A 16,098-nucleotide genomic window follows, 5' to 3' on the forward strand; every position below is an offset into this window, starting at 1 on the left:
TTCTTGCTTTGATTTCTCCCTTATAAGGTCACTACAGCTCGAGCCGAGACCATAATCAGCTTCTCCTCGATGAGTAGATGGCTCTGCCACCAGAGCCCTCTGTGTGCTGTCGCTAGTATTGTGAAATTCTTAGGTGCCGGGTGGATAAGTGATCGAGTGGTACGCCTCTATCGAGCCCCGCCCCAGAGCCCCATCGAGCCAAAAAGCTTTCCCCCGATGGGTTTGACTTTCATATCAGCGGTGTTTCAATCATTCTCGGTAAAAGTCTTTCTTGGCCGCCTGGTTCTTGAAAGCGACTCTGCTTCGAAGCCTTAAGAGGGACAGTTGTTGGCTCTCCTTTTGGGCGAGGAGAAAGTAAGTGCGACCCAGCGAGACCTACTCCCGCTTACTCTAGTCCCGTTCGTGAACTTGGGGAGAAAGAAAGATCTGTATTCATTTTATGAGCTTGGAGATCAAGTTTGAGAAGAAGTAACCGAGACAAAAGAAAAGGCTTCTCTTAGCCAATCAAATCAAGGCTCAAGAGACCTGCTGTTCAATCGAGTAGCTTGGATGCTATACCCATAGCCTCCTACGCTCCTCTTTAGGGTGTTGGCTCGCTGGAAACTATGGTCGTTTGGCCGAAAAATGGGAAAGGAGAGGAGAAGGGGTCCGTCGGTGATGGAGAGGAGAAAAATGAAGTTCTGTTGGCTTTCTCTCTGCTCATTGATTGGCTTATAACTGATTTGGTTTAATTCAAAGGGTTTGGTTCAATTATTGGAAGCTTCTAAGTCCTTAATTTATTTCTACAGGTTTGATTTAGTGTCTAGAATATTTTTTCAATTTACTCAATAATATTAATAATAATATTTGAGTTTAGGATAATTAATTTAAATAGCAGTCGTATATAGTTTTTTTTAATTAATTTAATATTGAAAGCTCAACATTTATTTTTGAAAATTTTCGAAAGTTCTCGATAAGGAATTCCGATAACATGTTTTGTGCTTGAGTTCAACTTTACGAATTTGGGTTTGGAATATAATTATTTGACACTTATAGTCCATATGATCGAAAATTCAGATTTTTAGTTTCATTGTAAGGAGATTTAACGAAAGCGTATTATCTTAATTTGGAATTAAAATTAGAGAAATTTAAAATTTGTATAAGGATAACTTAGGTGCTTATGTGGGGTACGATTGTAGCTAGAAGAGTAATCTTAAGGTCTTAAGGTCTTTTATAGGTGATTATAGGATTGAATATGCTAGATTACATGACTATGTAGATGATATTAGAAGAACCAATCATGGGTCAACTTGTTCTGCAAGGTGCAAGAGGAGAGATGATGAAATGCAAAATGTTGAGAAATTTTATATGTGCCTTTATGCATGCAAGTAGGTTTTTAAGAAGGTTATATGCCTATTTTTAGAATAGATGGCAATTCTTGTTTGTGTATCCAAAGATGGGAACAATTAGATATTTCCTATAGTTTGGGAAAATATAAAATTGGACTTCGGTTCATATCTTCTTTAGAATGGATAGTTGTATCTAATATGCAAAAATTGAATGGACGTAAAAATTGGACGGTTTGTAATACTTTATTCATTTTGCTGTCAGCAATCCACATCTTATGGATGGAGATAGGATAAGCTGTCCATATAATCTAAAAAAATGCAAAAATAGAGCATGCTATGATGTTGAAATAATTAAGCTCCACTTACGCAGAGATGAATTCATAGAAAACTACTATCAATGGGTATATCACGGTGAATTTCAAAATTCTTCTAATTTCCATGGACAATCTAGTGCTTCAAATAATCCGAGTATGGAATTGCAGTTGGATCCAATTATGTGATTCCATGAAATGTTCATAGATGTGGTTAGTTCGAATTTCATGAAAGAATCATCAAACATGGAGGCACCAAAGTTGTTTGAACAATTCTATGGTTGATAAATCTTTTTTTTTTTTAATTTCCCCTATAAAGTAGTGCAAAAACAAAATTTTCCTTGATTTTGATCCTTTAATTTTGAAAATTTCTCCTCAGTCCCCTCTAATTTTGGAGTCTAATTCCACCCTTATTTGATAATTCGATGATAAAGGCTATATCTAATTCGAATAATTTGATCAAAGTAAGCATATAATAACATATCAATTATTAGACCAATTGCTTACATCATGCAAACAGTAATGAATTTAGTAAAATCAAACCAGACTGATAAATACTTGTATAAGATAAAGAAAATTTATGCTAATTAAAGCACAAAAGGGGAAAAAGAAGTTTCAAAATTATCTTTTTTTTATAATATTAATTATCAAAAAAATTTGTATTCGTTGGAATTTAAGTTCTGAAATTTTACTATTTATGAAATTAGTAGAAATGTGGTAGGGGCAATTTTGGGTTTTGAAGAAGTAGTCATATTTTGGGTCTGGTTTCATGGTGGGTGACCCGATCCAATTTTGGTCATTGACGAAAAGAAAGCGAAAAAATTAGGTAATCAGATTAGACTAAACGAGAGCAAAAACTATTTCCTTCCAAAAACTGTTTACGCAGAGGAAGATAATCAAATTTCTCCCGAAAACTGCTTCTCTTTCGCTTTGTGCAGAGGCAGATAATCGCTGATGTCTACCAGCAGCCGGAGATGCCTTACTATTTTTCGGGTTCATCGGCCAATGGGTATTTTTTATTCCGTTTCTTATAGTAGTTTTAAAAGCAGTACATATTTGAGAGGTAAATGCAAATCTGATTCCTTCCATAACATTCATGATGCTTTGGCTTCTTTTCATTTGATGCTTCGTAGTAATCCCTCACCTCCCGTTATGGAACTCAATAAAATATTATCTGCACTTGTTCGAATGAAACATTATGCTAATGTCATTTCTCTGTCTAAACAGATGGAAATGTTTGGAATTTCACATGATATTTATTCTTTAAGTATTTTGATTAATTGCTTCTGCCATCTAGACCATGTGGATTTTGGGTACTCTCTTATCGGTAAAATCTTCAAACTTGGTTTTAAGCCTGACATTGTAACGCTTACTACCTTAATCCATGGGCTTTGTAGGGAGGATAAATTTGATGAAGCTGTGGATTTGTTTGATGATATTGTTGAAAAAGGGTATCAACCCAATGTTTATACCTATAATGTGATTGTGAATGGTCTGTGTAAAATTGGGAAAACCACTGTTGCCTTCGATATTCTGAAAAGAATGGTGGAGAAAGGTTGTGAGCCTGATTTGGTGTCATATAATGCTATCATTGACAGCCTCTGCAAGGATAGATTTGTTACCGAGGCATTAGACCTCTTCTTGAAAATAAAAAGCGAAGGTATCTTGCCTAATGTTGTGACTTACAGCACCTTAATCCATGGTTTGTGCATGTCAAGCAGATGGAAGGAAGCTTTTATGTTGCTTAACCAAATGTTGAGAGCAAACATCACACCAAATATAATTACCTTTTGTACTTTGGTTGATGGACTTTGTAAGGAAGGAAAGGTTTCAAAAGCTCATGATGTAGTCAAATTGATGATGCAAGGAGGAACAGAGCCTGATGTTATCACCTACAATTCATTGATGGACGGATATTGTCTACACAACCAAGTGGATCAAGCTAGAGAAATATTTGACCTGATGATAAGCAAGGGTTGTACACCTGATGTTTTTACCTACAGCATCTTGATTCATTGTTATTGTAAGAGAAAAAGGATAGGTGAGGCAGTGCGGCTTCTTGATGAAATGCCTTGCAAAGGCCTAATGCCTAACGATTTTACTTACAGTTCTCTTATACGTGGCTTGTGTAAAGCAAAGACGCTGCGCATGAGTTTTTTAAAAACTTGTGTGCTAGTGGCCATTCTCCTGATAATGTAACTTACTCAATTCTGATAGATGGCTTTTGTAAGCATAGCTGTCTTGATATGGCATTGGATCTATTTCATGAAATGCAAAAGAAATTATTGAAGCCTAACCTTATTGTTTATAATACTCTAATTGATGGTATGTTCAGAGCTGGAAAAGTTAAAAATGCAAAGGAATTATTTTCTAGACTTTCCATAGAAGGGTTGCATCCTGATGTTTGCACATACAATACAATGGTCAATGGACTTAGTAAAGAAGGATTACTAGATGAAGCATTGAAGGTGTTCAGGAAAATGGAAGGGAATGGTTGTTTACCAAACAATCGCTCTTCTAACGTGATTATCCAAGGATATCTCCGAATCAAAGATTTGTCAATGGCAACAAAACTAATTGATGAAATGGTTGGCAAGGGGTTTTCTGCAGGGAGTTGGTAGTAAATGATGATCTGCTTGTAAAAAAGCTTTTGAGCTGCTCTAAAAGTTCTCAAGGTGAAAGTTGAGTTTAATTGTTATGCAGTTACAGGAGGTATTATTCTGTTTTGAGTTTAATTCAGTAGCTTGTTGTTCTATATATTTGCTGCAGCGGGCCTTCGCAATAATTTGGAATATTAATTGTTTTATTTGCTTTCTTTCTCTTGAACTTGCTGCATACCCATTGAACGCGGCATAGAAAGCAGCACATTCGATTAAAAGAGGGAACTGGTTGTTTATTTTTCATTTGTTTACTCTCCTCATCATATTTATGTGCCTTTGACGTGATAAATCTGTAAATTTTCTTCCAAATAGAGTTTTATTTCGATCTTGTGTTGTGTACATCTGATACTTAGTTCGTTAGGCTTTGTTCTGAAACTAGTTGTTGTGATTCTTTCAAGCTTTATATTTGCCTATTATATTCAAAACTAGTTTTGTTACGCAAAGAGGCCTATTATATTTTTACTTGCTTTCTCTTGAATTTGCTATCAAGAGAAAAAAGGTAGCAGTGTTGTTTCTTTTCACTTGTTAAATTTGCTATCCAACATAATTTGTAATTTTTGTCCCCTTATTTTAGCAAAAATAACTGTCTTATTTTAGTAAATCTGTCTTCTCTTTCTCCGTCACTTGTTCTTCATTTTCCTTTTAATTCAAAATCTATTCCACCTTCTTTTCCTATTCCTGGTCCTCCTTATTCTACTGCTTTTGATGTTTCTTTACCTGATCCAGCACATTTTCCTCTTTCCAGTTCTACTGATTTTTTTCAATTACCTATCTCCCTCCTATTGATTCTTCTTCAAGTTCTGCGTTTTCTCCTGTTTCTCAAAGCCCTGTTCCTTTAAGAAGAAGTACCAGAAGTCTTTCCTAACCAGCATGTTAAAGGATTTTGTCAATATTGTCATTTCTCCATCAAGTTCTTTCTCTCCAGTACTGATTCAGGTTCATTTAGCTTTCATTCAAATAGCTAAAATTCATGACCCAACCACTTACCTTAAAGCCTCAAAAGATCTTAATTGGGTTAAGGCAATGACAGAAGAATTGACTGCTTTAGAAAATAATGGGACTTGGATTTTGACTACTTTGCCTAATGGTAAACATGCTATGGGTAATAAATGGATTTTTAAGATCAAATATAAGCCTAATGGAGTTATGTCAAAAAGATCTGTTTATGGTCTTAGACAAGTTTCCAGGCAATGAAACCTTGAATTTACTACCTTTATTCTTAAATTGGGGTTTTGTCAATCGACTCATGATCAGTGTTCATTTATAAGATCTATTGATAATCATTTTCTTGTTATTCTGGTATTTGTTGATGATGTTATGTTTACTAGAGTTGATCTGGGTGCTATACTTCTGTTAAACAATCTCTTGATTGTAAATTCTCTATGAAGGATCTCGGTTCTGCAAAATACTTTCTGGGTATTGAAATAGCCAGGTCTGATACGGCACTATTATTAGTTAGCAAAAATTTGTTCTTGATGTGGTTCATGAAACTGGTTTGCAAGATGCTAAGGCTTCATTATCTCCTCTTCCTAGAGGTCTTAAATGGTCTCTAGATGAAGAACTTTTAGATGTTGGTGAACTACTTCGTCCCCTTTAACAAGACCTGACTTGAATTACTATGTTCACCATCTCAATCAATTTATGTCTTCTTCTAGACGACCTTATCTTTTGGTTGCTCTGTATCTTGTTAAGTATTTAAATGGTTGTCCCTCAAGGGGTTTGTTTTTCTTTGCTTCTAATAATTTGCAGCTCCAAGCTTACCGCTATGCAGACAGGGCATCATTTTCCTTTACAAGGAGTTCTCTCATAGGGTTTTGTGTATTTTTCTTGGTGATGCATTTGTCTCTTGGAAGTCTAAAAAGTAGAATATTATTTGTATTATTGTATAATTCAGCTATATACAGCTTAACTTTTATGGGACTTTCATATAACTAAACACTTTACCCTTTCTCGATTATCAATATATAATATTTTTCCAGTTTTCTCTTTTCTTTCTGTTATTATTTCAGTTTATTCAGTCTCATAAAGACATATATTAAGGTAGCTAAAATGAAGTACAAATTGTCTCCTGAAAACGTAAAAATGAGTTTAAATGAGAAAATTATTATCACAGATAAAGAAGATAATTGTTACATACTGAGAAATCTTGACGAGAAGATAATCAATAGCCACATGAGAGAAATAAAGAAAGTAAATTAGCAAATCAGCTACCAAATATAGTTTGATGAAAAAAAGATAGATTTTGATGCAATGCAATAAATTATTTCCAAACAAGCAATCAAAGAAGAAATCAAATTATTATTTATCAATAAATTTGTGTGTCGTGTTACTTGAACCACAGAAACTAATAAATGAAGCAGTCAATGATAAAAATAAGATGAAAACAGCTAAGACTTCGAGTTGAGTTTTAAGGTTATTTTTGTTTTATTAACTATTGTTATTCCTTTAAAAAGATAAACGAATTGGAGGAAAAAATAAATTTCAGATTTTACTATTTATTTTCCAAAAAAAAAAAAAAAAGTTAGTAGAAGAAGAGAATTCGAAAAAATTAGTTGAGACTAAAAACTGTTTACGCGAAGGAAGGTAATCAAATTTCGTCCGAAAACTGTTTCCAATATTGCTTCTTTCGCTATGTGCAGAGGTAATCAGAAATTAGGGGCAATTTTGGGTTTTGAGAAGTAATCATATTTTGGGTCTGGTTTCATGGTGGGTGACCTGATCCAATTTTCGTCGTTGAAGAGCAGAAATCGAAAAAATTAGGTTAACAAATTAGACTACACGACAGCAAAAACTGTTTACGCAGAGGAAGATAAACTGCTTCTCTTTCGCTTTGTGCAGTGGCAGATATCGCTGATGTCTACCAGCAGCCGGAGATGCCTTACTATTTTTCGGGTTCATCGGCCAATGGGTATTTTTGATTCCGTTTCTTATAGTAGTTTTAAAGGCAGTACATATTTGAGAGGTAAAAGCAAATCTGATTCTTTCCATAACATTCATGATGCTTTGGCTTCTTTTGATTTGATGCTTCGTAGTAATCCCTCACCTCCCGTTATGGAATTCAATAAAATATTATCTGCACTTGTTCGAATGAAACATTATGCTACTGCCATTTCTCTCTCTAAACAGATGGAAATGTTTGGAATTTCACATGATATTTATTCTTTTAAGTATTTTGATTAATTGCTTCTGCCATCTAGACCATGTGGATTTTGGGTACTCTCTTATCGGTAAAATCTTCAAACTTGGTTTTAAGCCTGACATTGTAACGCTTACTACCTTAATCCATGGGCTTTGTAGGGAGGATAAATTTGGTGAAGCTGTGGATTTGTTTGATGATATTGTTGAAAAAGGGTATCGACCTGATGTTTATACCTATACTGTGATTGTGAATGGTCTTTGTAAAATTGGGAAAACCACTGTTGCCTTTGGTATTCTGAAAAGAATGGTGGAGAAAGGTTGCCTGCCTAATGTGGTGTCATTTAATGCTATCATTGACAGCCTCTGCAAGGATAGATTTGTTACCAAGGCATTAGACCTCTTCTTCAAAATAAAGAGCAAAGGTATCTTACCCACCTTAATCCGTGGTTTGTGTATGTCAAGCCGATGGAAGGAAGCTTTTATGTTGCTTAACCAAATGTTGAGAGCAAACATCACACCAAATATAATTACCTTCAGTACTTTGGTTGATGGACTTTGTAAGGAAGGAAAGGTTTCAAAAACTCATGATGTAATCAAATTGATGATGCAGGGAGGAACAAAGCCTGATGTTATCACCTACGGTTCATTGATGGATGGATATTGCCTAGACAACCAAGTGGATCAAGCTAGAGAAATATTTGACTGATGGCAAGCAGGGGTTGCACACCTGAATTTTTTACCTACATCTTCCTGATTCATTGTTACTGTAAGAGAAAAAGGATAGATCAGGCAATGCAGCTTCTTGATGAAATGCCTTGCAAAGGCTTGATGCCTATCGATTTCACTTATAATTCTCTTATACATGACTAGTGTAAAGCGAAGAGCCCTTGGGCTGCGCATAAGTTTTTCAAGAACTATGAGACTGTTTTGATAATGAAACTCGATTACAATGTTAATGATTTACAATATTAAAATATTTCAAATATTGTCATAGTTTTCTTTATTATAAATCATTTTAATATTTGTTATTATTAATTATTTCAAGTAGCATTGATTGTTCTTGATAATTCATAATATTTTATCAAAAATAATAATATAATCAACTACAACAATGAATAAAATAATACTTAAAGACACACGCCCAAAGCGCGGTTTTTCAATTTGTTCATAAATTGTAATTGTGATATTAAAACATTTTTCAAAAATATATGACAATAATGTTACAAAATAAAATATTCTATTTAATTTTTTATTTATATAGTCAAATAAAAATTTATAATTTTGAAATGGCCATTTCATTTAGTGTAGAAATTTATATTGTGTTAACTATTTATTGAGTCAAATGATTATTATTTCTTACTTTATTATAGACTATGTCTTGATATTCATTTATTCACCAATGAATTTCAATCAATAGAAAATTAAAACAAAACAATTAATATACCATGATTATAAATTTTTAAAGCATTTTAGGATCCTAAATTACACTACCAAATTTTAACAATTCCACTTGACACTTTCTCGGAAAAAGATGTTTGCTTTATAAAATTCATCACAATTTCAATAATAATTCTACCAACTAATAAGATAAATATTATATATATTGATTGTATATCTATTAATCTATAAATAAAATTTGATCTCTGTTTAAAATAATATTGCATATTTAAAAGATACATATTGAAACACATTAAAAAATATATTAAACTGCAAAAAAAAAAAAAAAAAAGCTAGAAATTGAGATTTTGTTGCCATGATTTGCAATAAAAAAAAATTGCTTACTTCAAACGATAATTTATTATCCTTAAACTCTATGCGTAGACCGAGGTAATATCCAGATAAAATCCTTCGACGGTGACAATTTCAAATTTTGAACCATGATATTGCAAATACAATTATTATGGAAATTATTAAAGTACTTCTTCTCGTATTTGATAAAGTTAATTTTTAGTAGAAGATAAAAGAAAATACATAGTCTCATATGGTCTAAAAAATAAAGCATTACAGAAACTATTCTAAATGCCGTAAATTGACGATACCAAATAATTATTATCCAAAAACAATAAATTCACTCACAGAAATATTCTTAGGATTATTAAAATTAGGATTCTCCACAGCAGGAGCTGCCTTTTTGTGGCGGTTTTCTGATATCAACGCCGGTGCTGAAGCAGGAGGTTCAGGAGTAAATACATCAAGAGGAACCAATACTCTATCAACCTGAAAAATTGTAAGCCGAGTATCAATATATATACCATAAATAGTTGTATTTATGAGAATCAAAGTAAAATAAGTGAATGATGCAATAAAAAAAACATTCAAGTGAAGAATTGATGATAAATAAAGAGAGAAAATGAGGTAAGCTTTTAAATTTTTATAAAGAATCTCTTAAATATTGATTACTTAGAAATTAGATATTATAAGAGATATGATTAGGTTATAGGAAGCAAAGATGAAGATAAGCTTTACAATTTAAATAATTTAATATAGATAACATGTAATAAAATTTTATTTAAAAAAATATTTATGCAAAAAAAAAAAAAGAAAAAAGCTCAAAAATTTTTTAAAAAAATGAAAAATAGATTGCTGAAAAAGTACAACGCCAAGTCAGCATTTTTAAACTATTTTTCTCTTCAGGATTATATATATACAGAGATAGATGTTGTATCAATTATAATATATATTTTTAAATTCAAAACTTTTTAATTGGCTATTCAAAAACTTTAAATTACAATAAAATATTATTTATATATATCTTTGTTTTTTGAAATATAAATTTTTAATTCTTTTTCCATTTATATTGGTAGATGAAAGCCTGCGCACATCTACGAATTTAGAGCTACTCATATTCATATTTATTTAGAATTTTATAATTCATACATACCCTAAACCCGTTTAAATGATAATTAAATACTCATATTTGAATCCATTTAAAATTTTACAAGTCGCACATATTTTCTTCCCGAACCTGTTTAAAGTATCTCTTAAATAGGTAAAGTATCTGCAAATTTCAAACCATCTAAATTTGAACTATTTAAAATATATTTTTACTCATAATCGTTAGGGCACCTACAAGTACCTATGACCAAATCGTTTAATATAGTGAGTAATGGACCATTACATTTGCGTGTAGTAATACTCGTCCCAAATTTATTTATAAATATTCATATCACCAGATCAGAACGAGTACCTTAAAAAAATCACCCCACTTCCATCTGTACTCATTTATAAGGATATTTTAGGATACTTTAAATTTCATTAATGATATTTCAGGATATTCTCTCTCATTTGCACATTTATGTATAGTGAGTATAGATATACACAGAGTATATGATTAGATTTATTCTTCAATATTAATAATATTAATCATGATATTAATATTGGTATTGATTTCTAAAATCTCTCGGATTTTTGTTATTTTATTAGTCATAGTTGTTAATCATTTAAATGTATCGTATTATTTAATTTAATTAATTAAAATAGATAATCCTATCAATTTGAAATTTTTAGATAATTCATATTAATTAAAAAGCTTAACATATTAATTTTTATTGTTTAATATAAATCGAATATTAAATATTACAATTAATTGAATATTATTTAATATTTTAACATTGATATATTATTTTAATTGCGATGCCTAAGAATATTACCGGATATATAAAATTTCACTATACGCATTTTAGAAAATCACATCATTTCCCCATCATTCACACATTTATGTATGTTATAGATTAGAAGACCAATGAAGCATAGTGTGATTCAAATTAGAATGAATTTAATATCAATCATCTATATAATATATAAAAGCGGAGAAGTCTATCCTAGATGACAGTCAAGTGTAAATATCTGAAATTGCCATGTATAATAACAGTTAGCACATTGAAAGAAGATAAGACACAATTGTAAGAAAATAAGTTGTTTTATGTTTTCAAATAATGTTTTATCAAAATAATATCTATAAAAAAGATTATGTCTAGCATTATTATATTAATATATTAATATAAATTTATTTCTTATTACAAAATAATTAATAAGTAATCTACACACTTAAAAAGTGTGAATAAATAATATATTAGTATTAAATAAACAACATATAAATAATTTAAAAATATAAATTGAAACTTAAGGATATGATAATTTTTAAAAAGTATAATATTCACACGTTTAGAACACACTATACTAAATAAGTAATATATCAATATTTCAAATAAATAAACAACCATTTATAATAAATCATAAACATAAAAATAAAAAATACATAATTTTTTATTTCAATATAATTAGTTAAATTCTCAAAATTATTATCACCGTTAAAAAATACATCAAGCGTATGTGCATTTTTTGATATAGGTCATACCATACATGACTTTTGCTATTGTTAGTGAAAAGCTTTGCAGGATACTTACGAAAGCATATTTTAATCAAGGATGACAATTTTACCCGACCCGGTGGGTACCCGATTAGATTCGATCTGATTTTGGAGGAATTGGGTAGTGAATAAACGAGTTTGGAATGGATACAAATAGTGTTTTTATTACCAATATCGGATTCGGATCGAGTTCAAGGACTCGAACACCGGCTACCCGTTACCCGTTCAATTAATATTCCAAAAATATTAAAAAAATAATTATTTTTCTAAAGAAAATTATATATTTATATACACCTTTTTAATTATAATTAATACTATAATTATATTTAATGCTTATATTATATTTTTTTATTTGAAAATAATAGTTTTACAATTTTTACATAGTTTTATTTTTGAAAAATAGAAAATTATTTTTAATGTAAATGAGAATTTAAACGGGTTCAGGTATTAAAACAGGTAATTATAATTAGGTTCAGGACAGGTTCAACTATTAAAAGTGAATTTCTAACTGGGTTTGGGTACCTAATTTCTAATCGGGTACTTAAACGGTTCGAATATTTATAATGCATTTTACAATTATTTTATTATATAATTTTATTTTTTAAAATGATTATAGAAGATTATTTCATTATTTATGTTGCTTATGCGCAATGCGCGAGTGCTAACACTAGTAATATATAGAAGTAGAAAAGTCTATTTTAAATAATAGCCAAAATGTAATTCTCTCAAACTATTAAGTGCAAGGAGAGCAGTTATTTACCATAATTGTCAAAAAATAAGTTGTAATCACAGCAATTGTAAGAAGATAAGTTGTTTTTTACTTTTAGATAATGTCATATAGGAGAAAAAAAAAAGAAAAAAAAAACTAATATTAATGGCCAAAAACTATTTTATTAGGAAATAAGAGAGGAATAAGAGAGAAAAGAATTCAGATAATTTTCTTTTCAAATTAGAAGTATAAAAATAAATTTGTAGAGAAAAATTAATTTTATTTTTCTTTTATATCCAAAAATAAAGTAAAATATTTTTTTCCAAAAAAATTTTAGTTTCTTCTTATTTTTTTCTTAAATTTAGATCCGAAAAATGTCAGTATTCAACGAATTAGCCAGGCAAAAATTAATTTATTTGCAATTAGGAAAAAAATATGAGGGAAAAGAATTTCTATGATTTTCTCTTCAAATTAGAAGGAAAATAAAAAAACTGCAAAAATAAATTTGTAGAAAAAAATTAATTTATTTTTCTTTTATATCAAAAAAATAAGTAACATAAGTTTTTTCCAAAAAAAAAAAGTCTCTTCTTATTTTTTCTTAAATTCAGTTTTCAAAAATGTCAGTATTCAATTATTGGCCAGGCCTAATTTTTTTTGTTCATGTTTATGAGTTTTTTAATCCAATAAACTCTCCCTCTCGTTTAGAGTCATGTTTTGATGGAAATTGATCATTGTAAGAATTGGCTTCTAATACCAACTCTTTACTCTCTGCGTTTTCTTTCCTCTATTAATTTTTTTTTATATCTAAAAAAATAACATAAGTTTTTTTGAAAAAAATTTAGTTCCTTCTTATTTTTTCTTATCTTTCATTAATAAAAAAAAAAGACACAAAAACAAATTTAAAAAAAAAAACAATTCATTTTTTTGGTAATAAAAAAAAAATCTTGATTGAGTAGCTTGATGTATGAAGTAGTCTCATATACCAGAAGCTAGATTGCATGGACACTGGACACAAAATACGAGAATATATGCGATACGATAATTTTTAAAAAAGTAAGATATTCACATGCTTATGACATACTACCGAAATAAGTATAATATGTGAATATTTCAAATAAATAAACAATCATGTATAATAAATCATAAACATAAAATGAAAAAATATTTAATTTCTTATTTCAATATAATTAATTAAATTCTCAAAATTATTATCAGTATTGAAAAAAATATTAATAGTGTGTATGCATTTTCTGATGCAGGTCATATTAGGGGTGTCAAAGTAGATCATGCCATGCGAACAAGATTTGCTTAACATGCGAAATAAATAGGTTAGGATTGAAGTTAAACGGGTTCGTGTCATAAACGAGTCATCCATTTATGACACGAATATAAAGTATCGTGTCACGGATTGACATGTGGGTTAAGCGAGTGACCCATTTATATAAGAGTAAAGAGGTAATTTTAGTATTAGATATAAATACTCCAACTAAAACCTATTTAAATTTTATTGTTGTATACTTTTTTATTTTAGTTATGAATATTGAAGAATTTATGCATTTTATGTATGTAAATTTATTTTTAAATATGATTGGAGTTAAATAGATTAAAATTTTAAAATATTATAAGCAAGTTAAGTTGATCGACTCACTTAACTTATTTATGATATTAAGCGGGTTACATGGGTTGTACATGGATCAATACGAACCACTTAACCTGTTTATGATATTAGGGGGGTTAAACGTATCGTGTTCATGTCACCTATTTAATTTTCATGTCGTATTCGTGTTGATAAATTTAACACAATTATTAAATTGGTCATGTTCATGTTGATCCTAATCGTGTTACCTGTTACGTGAATTCGTGTTCAACCTGAGTTACAAAATTAAAGAGTTAAGTTTATTAAAGAAAAAAAGAATAAGCAAGATTATCCACCATTTGGTGATTTTCTTGCCAAATTACTTTACATAATCAAAAAATGGTACTGGTTAGGCTCAGTTATTTCACTAGGGGTGAGCATGAGACTGCGAGAATTCCGATCTGTTCCTGAAAACTATTTCAAATTTTTATCCGGAGAAAAATCGTCCAATATTAATTTTATTGTCCAGTCGCAAATTCCGTCCAAAAAGTAATTATGGGATGAGATTTGTTCTTTGATTAAAACTGACCCATATCGATCTAAGTTCTGTCCCATTGTATTTTGTTCCAAAAATCGAAAATTCTCATTCCATTTTTTCTTTAAAATTTTTAGTTGTCTTTTTTTTTTATTATGAATTTCAAATTATGTCCATAACTTTCTAGTTTTAGTTTTTATATAATACTAATTACTGCAAAAGTAATAATAATAGGAAAAAAATAACATGCATTTTCAAATATAAAATAAATCAAGTAATTAAATGTATTTTTCAACATACGTTTTTTCTCTGTTATTCCATAGTATGTGTTAAATAAATCTTTTTGAATAAATTATTTATATTGAAAAAATAGAAAGATTAATCAAAACAAGAGAAAATATTAACTTTAATTAATCTGATAACTAGACTATTGGTTATGTTTAATACTATCATTATTTATTTTTCATAGGATATTCAGGATTAAATTAAGTATCAAATATAAATCAAGTTAAAGACAACAGTGACAAAAACAGTAGGAAATCACTAAGAAACTCAAGGTTCTAGTGCCCTAAGCTATTAACATATAAATTTACAGTGTACATTCACAAAGCAGTACGAACTGGAGAAATGGCATGATCAATCAAGAAAAGACCCACCTCCAACCACGCATCCAACCAAAAACGAACCAAAGTAGCATCACCCAAAGCCAAAACCTTTCTCGTTTTAACAACGGGCATAGCATGACGAATACCCCTCGCCACCATTGAACCGCAGAACTAGAAAACTCAACCGGGATCAAATCCCTTCCCATGTTGTACTTTGAGCGTAAAATTTAGACCCAAAGAGCATCCGACTTAGAAATGAGACCCCAACATAATTTCATCATAAACGCTCAGTTAACAGTAGGTAAGTTGCAAAAACCTAAACCTCCTAACGATTTCGAAGTTTGGACCCTATGCTAAGGAATAAGAGCTTGCTTTTGATGATTAGTTGATGAGCCCCAAACAAAGTTGCGATAAGCTTTATCAATAGAATTACAGATAGTCTGCGGCGGGCATGTGGTCCATATAGAGAAAATTGGCATAGCAGCAATCACCGATTGAGAGAGAGTGATTCTGCCTGCCAGAGACAATTGAGAAGTAGACCACACACTGAGACGTTTCGAAACCTTATCCAGAATATGCTAGAAGGTGTGTTTGGTGATTCAACCATTTAACAAGGGCAGACCAAGATACTTGCCAAAGGAAGAAACCTCGCGAATCCCCAATGCAACACTCAAACGACGATGGGAGCCACAGGAACATTATTAGAAAAAAAAATAGTTGTTTTCGAGCAATTCACCTTTTGGTTAAAAGACTGACAAAAAGTGGACAAGACATCATTAATAATTGCATCTTGATCATCCCTTGCTTTTGCAAAAAGTAGCAAATCATATGCAAAAAATAAGTGGGTGAGAGGAGGGCCAGCTCGAT

General features: G+C 30.5%; 2 protein-coding genes across 2 annotated transcripts; both read left to right on the plus strand.

The window, feature by feature from the left end:
- The first annotated feature begins 2,440 nt into the window (after nucleotides 1-2,440).
- Nucleotides 2,441-6,289, plus strand: LOC105629623 (uncharacterized). The gene is given in 3 exon segments (XM_037635487.2): nucleotides 2,441-2,648; nucleotides 3,037-3,773; nucleotides 3,776-6,289. Coding segments are annotated over 3 exon segments (1,257 nt in total). The 5' UTR covers nucleotides 2,441-2,613; the 3' UTR covers nucleotides 4,261-6,289.
- A 451-nt stretch (nucleotides 6,290-6,740) lies between these two features.
- On the plus strand, nucleotides 6,741-8,420 carry LOC149497731 (uncharacterized). Its single transcript, XM_089719046.1, has 2 exons — nucleotides 6,741-7,207; nucleotides 7,597-8,420. Exons 1-2 carry the CDS (start codon nucleotides 7,173-7,175, stop codon nucleotides 8,141-8,143), a joined length of 582 nt encoding a protein of 193 aa, XP_089575172.1. The 5' UTR covers nucleotides 6,741-7,172; the 3' UTR covers nucleotides 8,144-8,420.
- The last annotated feature ends 7,678 nt before the right edge of the window (nucleotides 8,421-16,098 follow it).

This window comes from Jatropha curcas, chromosome 3, assembly GCF_041381405.1.
Source record: "Jatropha curcas cultivar XTBG-Jc1 chromosome 3, XTBG_Jcur_1.0, whole genome shotgun sequence".
NCBI lineage: Eukaryota > Viridiplantae > Streptophyta > Magnoliopsida > Malpighiales > Euphorbiaceae > Jatropha > Jatropha curcas.